Raw genomic sequence first — 11,393 nt, forward strand, 5'->3', positions numbered from 1 at the left:
TGGTTAGCATGATGGCCTTGCAGCTAGAAGATCCCTGGTTCACATCCCGGCCTGGGATAAAATGCTCTCAAAATGTAAAAGCTAATCCAATAAATTTGCATATCTGACTACCTCATTCGAAGAAACTCCTGCATCGTTGATTGGATGCTTGTAGGCAGCATCATTCGGTGTTGCTGCCACGAGAGGATATAAACTGATGGTAACACACCCTGTGAGGGATGGAAAGCCAAAGAGCAGGAAAGTAATTTTTTCTACCCTCATTACGTTGTGCAAATGCAATTTGCTGTCTGTGCAGTATTCGAAAGGCATCCAAGAAACGGTCACGTATGATGGATAATGTTTCAGTTATTAACATGCTTACTCTGTCAGGGTTAAGCGGAACAGCAAATTACAGAGTTACTCTCTTTGTTCTCACTTTACTGTGTTACTTTGTGATTTGGTTGGTAAATATGACCATTATTGTGACAATCATTGTGGATAAAAGCCTTCATGAACCCATGTACATCTTCCTCTGTAATTTGTGCATTAATGCACTTTATGGGACTGCAGGGTTTTATCCCAAATTCCTCTATGATCTTCTGTCTGCCACTCATGTCATTTCTTATGCTGGATGTCTTCTGCAGGGTTATGTGTTGCACTCTTCTGCTTGTGCTGATTTTTCTCTTCTAGCTCTGATGGCCTATGACAGATACGTGGCCATATGTCGACCGCTGGTGTACCATACTGCGATGAGTAAACAAAGAATTTGCATCTTCGTGTTTATCGCTTGGCTTATTCCCTTTTACTTGCTGTTCATGAGCACAATAACGACATCAGCATTGAGGTTATGTGGCTCACACATACCAAAGATCTACTGTGTTAATTGGTTGATTTCTAATCTAGCTTGCTCTGCCTCCATAGCTACAGTTATTGTTCCAGCATTTAACTATACTTTTTACACTGGCCATGTTGTTTTTATTTTGTGGTCTTACATATATCTCATCAAAACATGCCAATCGTCCAAAGAGAATACAAGTAAATTTATGCAGACATGTATGCCACATGTATTATCTTTAGCAGTTGTCGGTGGATCTTACCACTTTGATTTGGTATACATGCGTTTTGGCAAAAAAGAATTATCACAAAATGTTAAGAATTTTATGGCGATGGAATTTCTCCTCATTCCCCCAATTGTCAATCCCATCATGTACGGTTTGAAACTGACACAAATAAGACAAAGAATTTTTAAATTTATATGCAGTAAAAGTAGTTTATAGATCAAAGTCATGAGTTTGCCCGCATTCTGTTTGTATACATGTGCGATTTGGAGAGAATGACACGTTGTTTCTCAGTTAAAATCCAGTTTTTTAATATTTGTGTCACAAAATAATTGCAACATGAAAAGCACTTTACTCACTGTTAAATGATGCATGTATCGAAAACATCTTTGTCTCTGTCAAGGACAACAGCACACAAACAGAATGTGCAGAAAACAGTGTCTGTCTCTGGGGTGTTGCCGTTGAACACAACACTGAAATGTGCTCTGAAGAATCTGCTTGAAAATCTGACACAGTGATTCATTCACAATTTTGTTGTTTTTGTTAACTGTCTGAACATGGTACGCATGCAGTGCTCTCATGCAAAGTATTGGTATAGTTTTAAATAGAGAGCCATTCGAGCTATAGAAACTATGGACTGTATTCACTGCAGCTCACTTGTAAACATTCAGATCCTATAATTTGTGTAAAAGATTGTGGATGTTCATTTAGCCAATCTGAGTACAGTGTGTGAAATGCAATCACCATGTTGTGTTACCTGGAATTTGTTAAAAACATTAATTCATATGATGCTCATTGGTTGTTATGGTTAGAATTAAACATGTTTACTCAAGAATGTTATTTTTTCTTTTAAAATGGCTTGTATTTCCCCGGTTTGCATTCTGATTTGTTTTTCTTGTGAAAGTAAAACTTCATTCTCAAACATTATGCTGATGTCTCCTTCTTTATATAAATTACACATTACACTGTCATATATCAACTTACAAGCATTTATCTGGTAAAATGTTTACTTGTGAGGGCAGTTTTCATGCTGAATGTCTAATCAGAAGTCAACTATAGTCTACTCAAGACTCAAACCCTAATTTTTCAGCTTCTAAGTATTTTGTTTGTGAGATATGGAAACCTGTTTGAGCATTAATTCTGTGTCCTTGAAATCTGTTTGCTCCACTAGTTGGCAGCACTAGATGAACATTTGGCCATACTAATACTGCATTTTGTCATCCTCGTTGAAGAAAAACTTTGACTCGTCACTAATTTTCAACATTTAGTGGCATTTTTGTCCAACAGAAGCCTCAATGTTGAAGCCAGTCGCTGCACTGGGAGCACCAAAGTCCTAAATTATTCACCTTGAATTGCTAAAAAGCGTAACTACAAAGGTTTTTGGTGCAACGAGTACAACAAAATGTCAAACTACCAAGACCAAATGTCCATCCAGTGCGGACAAACACCAAAACTAGCAGAGAAAAATGATGTTTGATATCAAGGATACGGAAAAAATGCTCCAATGGTATCCAGTTGTTACACTCAGGTCTAGATGACTTGATAGATCCACGCAGACATGTTAACTGGAATAATGCAGATGGAAACAGAATGTTAGGAAACTTAAGTAGGAAACCAGTAATTTCTTCAAAAGACTATTGCGTATTTTACACCACAAAGAAAAAGGGTTGGATGTTCCTTGAATTATACAATTTCTATTTCTGTACAAATATATACATATTTTTTTTATAAATCTATCGATTAAAAGGAGGTAGAATTACCACCTACTGGTTGTGTGTCTCTGTCAACCTGTGACATTACAATTTATGACCATGTCCGTTTCAGCTCATCTATTACTTGTACTGAAGACTTTGAAGGACTGTAAAAAGGTATCAGGTGCAGTTTTTAGAGACGTGAAAGTTATCTTTATATTGACATGTATGACTCCAGTAAATCCTTTCAAGTGAGAAACAAGCTTTCTTTACATAGGGACTACGGATGTTGCAACAAGAAAGGCACACATCTTCAACCCAGAAGCACAGATTATCTATGCAATCATCACACTTTCAATGTGGGCACCCAAGATTAGTATCTGCAATCCCGTAGCTGATCAACTGTGAAATATAGTCACCATCTCCCCTTATGTTCCTGAGTGATGGCATTAATAATGGCAAGAAAAATGATGTCATGGTAAAGTTGACCTTTGACATTTTGTATATAAAATGTCATTATATCATAATTTTACCATGTTAGACATTTATATAAACTTGAGTTATGACTGAAAACCTGCTTTGTGTTGGCCTGACTCTAATCAGTTCATCCTTTCATCCAGGTCAAAGTTCGTGCAAAATCAGAAAAAAATATATTTTGACTGACAGATGGACAGCCTGTAAACAAAATGCTTCTGAATACAGCTGTCTCTAACTCAGAGGCAAAAAAAAAAAAAAAAGTTTTTTATAAACTTTGGTAATAAGATGTGGTTGAAAAAAATCCATTCATTAACGGTCCGTGTATATTTTGGCAATTAGATTTTCCGTTCTGAAACGGATATTGAAAAACAAAAAAGGAGTGGTTATTTGATTTTCGTTTTAAAATACAAAAATTAAAATTGAAATACAAGGTGTTTTTCATTTTCATGATCAAAATGGATATACGAAATTTTAAAAATGCTTTGATTTTCATTTTATATTTAGAATAACAAAAAAGTAAAATCAGTTAGAGACAGAAACGAAAAAAGGTGCGTTTTTTCATTTTCTGAGACCGGAAGTGGTCATCAGCAAGTGTGGAGCCAAACAGTACGGTGCATAGACTGTATATAATTTTTTTTTTCGTTAATTCTCGTGGTCAAAATGAGAGATCAGGTGGCCGATCTTAAAATAAATCAATACTGATTTTTTTTTTATAGAGCGTTAAAGTTTTGCGAAGCCAGGGGGCGGGACTACTTGATTGACAGTCCGGTCTGGAATGATTGACAGGTCCTATGGAGGAGGCAGCAGAGACTCTGCTCTCCTCGTTTGGATTAATTCTGATATAATAACTGTTGGTTTATTTATCGGTGGAGCAGCAGAACATTTTCCACAGACAGTTTTCCTGCCCGTTGGCTTGTTTTAACCAGTTTTCTACCTTCGGCTGATTCTACCAGCGGACACTGAAAGGACTGTGATAGTTCGGTAAGCTAATGGTTATTTTCGTATCGGTGCCGCTTTTAATGCACTTTATATGCAACTTTCGTGTCAGATATAATGTGTGCCATGCACTCCAGATGTTGATGGAGTTTATTTCTGTGTGTGTTGACCAGAGAAGAAAGTTAGCATCCGGTAAATACTAGTTTTAATGTTAGCAATGCTAACCGAGCTAGCTGCTCAGTTGTAGCCTGATTAAAGCTAACGTAGCATTAAGCTAACGATGTTTGTGTTGAGTTTCATGTAAACAGCTGAAGTGTGTTGTGTTCCTGCAATGTGGTTCATTAAGTTCATAAAACTGTGGCTGGTTGACATTAATGTAACGTTCATGAAACTTAAATGTGATTAAAACAGTAAGGTTAAGGTTCTGTGTTGTCAGTAGTCCTGAATATCTGCTGAACAATTAAATGTTCATCAGTGATTAATCTTTAGTGTGAAACTTTTACTTTGCACCTATATTTTTTAAAAATGTAGGGCATCTTAAGGTAAGACATTAACGGATGATTTTCTTAGGTAAATGAATTTAAGGTTTAATTGACGGAAATCTTTCATTCAATGTTGTGTTTCTTTCAATTTGAAATATCTCGATTTAATTAATACAGCTCAGTCAGTTACATTTTATATTATTAAGAATTCTTATTCAGTTTAACACTAGATGATCTATCAGTTCATTGAGTATTTCAGAGCCAGTTTTTTTTCTTTTGAGTGATCTGTATTTAAAATGATATTATAAAATATAATTGCAATGAAACAGCAGCAACATAAGAAATGACCAGATATACAAGGGAAGTGTAGCTATTTTAATATTTAAAAAATGATCCATCAATTAGAACATGGTGAAAGTGCAGCTAAAGTTAAATTAGCGAAACTACGGATAAGCAACGTTTCCTTTTACTTCCAGAAAAATAAAAGCCTCTTATTTGCAATTTATTAAAAAAATCACTAAAAGCAACACTTCCACCAAGTTTGTTTTAGTTTGTTGGTATTTATCGGTGGAGAAGCAGCACATTTTCCACATACAGTTTTACTTTCCGTTGTCTTGTTTTAATCAGTTTTCAGTTGAGTAATTCAGTCCTTCGGCTGATTGGACCAACAGACACTGAAGGACTCCGACAGCTGGTTGGTAATGACTGATAATTTACTGATCGGTGCCAGTTTTAATGAACTTTATGTTCAACTTCACAGTCAGATATAATGTGAGTAGTGAAGCCCAGGAGTTGGTGGAGTTTATTTGTGCGTGTTGACCAGAAAAGAGAGTTAGCATCCAGTGAATATTAGCTTTAATGTGAATTAGTGATGCTAACCGCTTTAAAAATATTTTTAAAAATCTTTTTTGTGGTTCAAAAGGTGTGGCTGCATTAGACAGACATGAACATATATATATATATATATATATATATATATATATATATATATATATATATATATATATATATATATATATATGTTTATTGTTTACAAGAAAAACTAACTAAATGAAATTTTACCAAAATGACCCAATACTCAAAATTTCTTATTTTGTTGACAGCAATCAATTTTAATCTTTTACTGGCTTTTTAAAGATTTGTTTAGTATTATGGCTGCAACTGTACTAAAACAAATTTCACTTGAAGAGTGCACCTAAGAGTGATTCTTAATGCAATAGACATGCAGTTGTATGGGGTGTCCGAAAACATTTTTCCACCACCGTATGTATAACATAACACTATTTTAGCCATTCAAGAAAACCCCAAAAAACTGAAATGTTCTAGAGCACCCCCACATCATGATGATGCCACCCCCATGCTTCACAGTGGGGGTGATGTGTTTGTGATGATATGCAATGTTTGGGGTCAACCAAACAAAGCCTTGAGTCTGTGGTCAAAAAGCTCAAATTCACATGTAATCCAAGAACCTCACATGCCTTCCGGTGAACTCTTGTCCAGATTATTACTATTTTTTGACAATACCTTTCTCTTTGCCACAGGCAATAATTGCAGTACACACAGTTTCTCCCGGGCTGCACAGTTGCGTAGTGGTTAGCACTTTCGCCTTGCAGCGAGAAGATCCCTGGTTCGCGTCCCGGCTTTCCCGGGATCTTTCTGCATGGAGTTTGCATGTTCTCCCTGTGCATGCGTGGGTTTTCTCCGGGTACTCCGGCTTCCTCCCACAGTCCAAAAATATGCTGAGGTTAATTGATCATTCTAAATTGCCCGTAGGTGTGAATGTGAGAGTGATTGTTTGTCTCTGTATGTGGCCCTGCGACAGACTGGCGACCTGTCTAGGGTGTCCCCTGCCTTTGCCCGAGTCAGCTGGGATAGGCTCCAGCCCCCACCGCGACCCTAATCAGGATTAAGTGGTGTATAGATAATGGATGGATGGACAGTCTCTCCCATCTTAGGTGCTGAATCTTGTGACTTCTTCAGGAGTCCAATATGTCTTGGTGGCCTCCCTCACTTGTCTCTTTCTTGTACAATCACTCATCTTTTGAGGCCTGCTCTTGGTTCTTTACATATGTATGGGATTGCTTTCATTTCTTGATGATAGATTGAACTGTACTACAGGGGATATTAATTTATGCTTCAGTTCCACTAACTGTGTGACTTTTAGAGTCTGTTGGCTCCACCAGCGTTGAAATAGGTGAGTCAATTTAAAGGGATGAACACTGACTTAATCACTCATTTTTACCTTTATTAATTAACTGACATTACTTTGTAGATATCCTTTTTCATTTTGACATGAAAGAGTCATTTTTTGTAAATTCTTTTTAAAACAAGCCAAATCATACTGACCTTGAATCCATGCTGAGGCTAAAAATGGGGAATCGTCCAAGGTAGGGTGAATGCTTTTGATAGGCTCTGGATAACAGCACAATCTGCTCTCAAATGGTGGGAAATTAAGTTCAAATGTTCAACATCTTTCTGAGTAGACCTTTAAAGCTGTGTCACATTTACTAAAATGAAATTGAAACAATGCCTCAATCAGAATTAACTTCATAACTAACTACGCAGGTGTGCACAGTGGTTAGCATGATGGCCTTGCAGCTAGAAGATCCCTGGTTCACATCCCGGCCTGGGATAAAATGCTCTCAAAATGTAAAAGCTAATCCAATAAATTTGCATATCTGACTACCTCATTCGAAGAAACTCCTGCATCGTTGATTGGATGCTTGTAGGCAGCATCATTCGGTGTTGCTGCCACGAGAGGATATAAACTGATGGTAACACACCCTGTGAGGGATGGAAAGCCAAAGAGCAGGAAAGTAATTTTTTCTACCCTCATTACGTTGTGCAAATGCAATTTGCTGTCTGTGCAGTATTCGAAAGGCATCCAAGAAACGGTCACGTATGATGGATAATGTTTCAGTTATTAACATGCTTACTCTGTCAGGGTTAAGCGGAACAGCAAATTACAGAGTTACTCTCTTTGTTCTCACTTTACTGTGTTACTTTGTGATTTGGTTGGTAAATATGACCATTATTGTGACAATCATTGTGGATAAAAGCCTTCATGAACCCATGTACATCTTCCTCTGTAATTTGTGCATTAATGCACTTTATGGGACTGCAGGGTTTTATCCCAAATTCCTCTATGATCTTCTGTCTGCCACTCATGTCATTTCTTATGCTGGATGTCTTCTGCAGGGTTATGTGTTGCACTCTTCTGCTTGTGCTGATTTTTCTCTTCTAGCTCTGATGGCCTATGACAGATACGTGGCCATATGTCGACCGCTGGTGTACCATACTGCGATGAGTAAACAAAGAATTTGCATCTTCGTGTTTATCGCTTGGCTTATTCCCTTTTACTTGCTGTTCATGAGCACAATAACGACATCAGCATTGAGGTTATGTGGCTCACACATACCAAAGATCTACTGTGTTAATTGGTTGATTTCTAATCTAGCTTGCTCTGCCTCCATAGCTACAGTTATTGTTCCAGCATTTAACTATACTTTTTACACTGGCCATGTTGTTTTTATTTTGTGGTCTTACATATATCTCATCAAAACATGCCAATCGTCCAAAGAGAATACAAGTAAATTTATGCAGACATGTATGCCACATGTATTATCTTTAGCAGTTGTCGGTGGATCTTTCCACTTTGATTTGGTATACATGCGTTTTGGCAAAAAAGAATTATCACAAAATGTTAAGAATTTTATGGCGATGGAATTTCTCCTCATTCCCCCAATTGTCAATCCCATCATGTACGGTTTGAAACTGACACAAATAAGACAAAGAATTTTTAAATTTATATGCAGTAAAAGTAGTTTATAGATCAAAGTCATGAGTTTGCCCGCATTCTGTTTGTATACATGTGCGATTTGGAGAGAATGACACATTGTTTCTCAGTTAAAATCCAGTTTTTTAATATTTGTGTCACAAAATAATTGCAACATGAAAAGCACTTTACTCACTGTTAAATGATGCATGTATCGAAAACATCTTTGTCTTTGTCAAGGACAACAGCACACAAACAGAATGTGCAGAAAACAGTGTCTGTCTCTGGGGTGTTGCCGTTGAACACACAACACTGAAATGTGCTCTGAAGAAACTGCTTGAAAATCTGACACAGTGATTCATTCACAATGTTGTTGTTTTTGTTAACTGTCTGAACATGGTACGCATGCAGTGCTCTCATGCAAAGTATTGGTATAGTTTTAAATAGAGAGCCATTCGAGCTATAGAAACTATGGACTGTATTCACTGCAGCTCACTTGTAAACATTCAGATCCTATAATTTGTGTAAAAGATTGTGGATGTTCATTTAGCCAATCTGAGTACAGTGTGTGAAATGCAATCACCATGTTGTGTTACCTGGAATTTGTTAAAAACATAAATTAATATGATGCTCATTGGTTGTTATGGTTAGAATTAAACATGTTTACTCAAGAATGTTATTTTTTCTTTTAAAATGGCTTGTATTTCCCCGGTTTGCATTCTGATTTGTTTTTCTTGTGAAAGTAAAACTTCATTCTCAAACATTATGCTGATGTCTCCTTCTTTATATAAATTACACATTACACTGTCATATATCAACTTACAAGCATTTATCTGGTAAAATGTTTACTTGTGAGGGCAGTTTTCATGCTGAATGTCTAATCAGAAGTCAACTATAGTCTACTCAAGACTCAAACCCTAATTTTTCAGCTTCTAAGTATTTTGTTTGTGAGATATGGAAACCTGTTTGAGCATTAATTCTGTTTCCTTGAAATCTGTTTGCTCCACTAGTTGGCAGCACTAGATGAACATTTGGCCATACTAATACTGCATTTTGTCATCCTAGTTGAAGAAAAACTTTGACTCGTCACTAATTTTCAACATTTAGTGGCATTTTTGTCCAACAGAAGCCTGAATGTTGAAGCCAGTCGCTGCACTGGGAGCACCAAAGTCCTAAATTATTCACCTTGAATTGCTAAAAAGCGTAACTACAAAGGTTTTTGGTGCAACGAGTACAACAAAATGTCAAACTACCAAGACCAAATGTCCATCCAGTGCGGACAAACACCAAAACTAGCAGAGAAAAATGATGTTTGATATCAAGGATACGGAAAAAATGCTCCAATGGTATCCAGTTGTTACACTCAGGTCTAGATGACTTGATAGATCCACGCAGACGTGTTAACTGGAATAATGCAGATGGAAACAGAATGTTAGGAAACTTAAGTAGGAAACCAGTAATTTCTTCAAAAGACTATTGCGTATTTTACACCACAAAGAAAAAGGGTTGGATGTTCCTTGAATTATACAATTTCTCTTTCTGTACAAATATATACATATTTTTTTTTATAAATCTATCGATTAAAAGGAGGTAGAATTACCACCTACTGGTTGTGTGTCTCTGTCAACCTGTGACATTACAATTTATGACCATGTCTGTTTCAGCTCATCTATTACTTGTACTGAAGACTTTGAAGGACTGTAAAAAGGTATCAGGTGCAGTTTTTAGAGACGTAAAAGTTATCTTTATATTGACATGTATGACTCCAGTAAATCCTTTCAAGTGAGAAACAAGCTTTCTTTACATAGGGACTACGGATGTTGCAACAAGAAAGGCACACATCTTCAACCCAGAAGCACAGATTATCTATGCAATCATCACACTTTCAATGTGGGCACCCAAGATTAGTATCTGCAATCCCGTAGCTGATCAACTGTGAAATATAGTCACCATCTCCCCTTATGTTCCTGAGTGATGGCATTAATAATGGCAAGAAAAATGATGTCATGGTAAAGTTGACCTTTGACATTTTGTATATAAAATGTCATTATATCATAATTTTACCATGTTAGACATTTATATAAACTTGAGTTATGACTGAAAACCTGCTTTGTGTTGGCCTGACTCTAATCAGTTCATCCTTTCATCCAGGTCAAAGTTCGTGCAAAATCAGAAAAAAATATATTTTGACTGACAGATGGACAGCCTGTAAACAAAATGCTTCTGAATACAGCTGTCTCTAACTCAGAGGCAAAAAAAAAAAACTTTTTTAATAAACTTTGGTAATAAGATGTGGTTGAAAAAAAATCCATTCATTAACGGTCCGTGCATATTTTGGTAAACCGTGTATAGTTCGCTCATTCGTTTTTCCGTTTCAAAATAAAATCTGAAAAACCAATAAACCACGATGTTTTTTTGTTTTTCCGTTTTAAAAACCTAAACGTAGAAGTGTATTATTTAACTAATGAAAAAACCACAGCGTTGTTTTTTTGCTCTAACTTTTTAAACCCAAATTACAAATTACGGCCGTTGTTTTATTTTGTAGCAACACCGGAAGTCGCTGAGAAAGCACAGTTTAGCGCTGGTCTCGACCGTGAACACATAAAGAACGGCTGTCATCGAGCCCTTTTTCTATTTAATTCTCTTTAAGAGTGGAAAACCCACGCAGAACACATGGAGCTCCACGTTGCTCTATAATGAGAGTCAGGACGTTCTGCTGGAGAACAGTTTAAGAAGATCAATCATGTGTTGATGCTGATTTGGAGAGAGCTGGAATTTGTTCTGTTAACCACAGATGCTATTTTCAGTGCTATACTTGATTAACTGTAGAATGTTATGTTTCACTTCTGTGTGTTTTACAGTCAGGTCCGACATGTGGACGACAGTTTATGACGGGATACTGGTCATCTACTGGTGCCGCTGCTCCAGTTTAACTGGTGATCAGGTTAACTGGTGATAGTTTCCGTCTCCAGATGTTTCGTCCTCAGATTCATCC

General features: G+C 36.8%; 2 protein-coding genes across 2 annotated transcripts; both read left to right on the forward strand.

Moving 5' to 3' along the window:
* The first annotated feature begins 231 nt into the window (after positions 1–231).
* On the forward strand, positions 232–1,964 carry LOC129349978 (olfactory receptor 49-like). Its single transcript, XM_055014979.1, has one exon. It carries the CDS (start codon positions 327–329, stop codon positions 1,254–1,256), a length of 930 nt encoding a protein of 309 aa, XP_054870954.1. The 5' UTR covers positions 232–326; the 3' UTR covers positions 1,257–1,964.
* Positions 1,965–7,429: 5,465 nt separating this feature from the next.
* LOC111584974 (olfactory receptor 49-like) lies at positions 7,430–9,164 on the forward strand. Its single transcript, XM_035940997.2, has one exon. It carries the CDS (start codon positions 7,525–7,527, stop codon positions 8,452–8,454), a length of 930 nt encoding a protein of 309 aa, XP_035796890.2. The 5' UTR covers positions 7,430–7,524; the 3' UTR covers positions 8,455–9,164.
* The last annotated feature ends 2,229 nt before the right edge of the window (positions 9,165–11,393 follow it).

Source organism: Amphiprion ocellaris, chromosome 11 (genome assembly GCF_022539595.1).
Source record: "Amphiprion ocellaris isolate individual 3 ecotype Okinawa chromosome 11, ASM2253959v1, whole genome shotgun sequence".
NCBI lineage: Eukaryota > Metazoa > Chordata > Actinopteri > Pomacentridae > Amphiprion > Amphiprion ocellaris.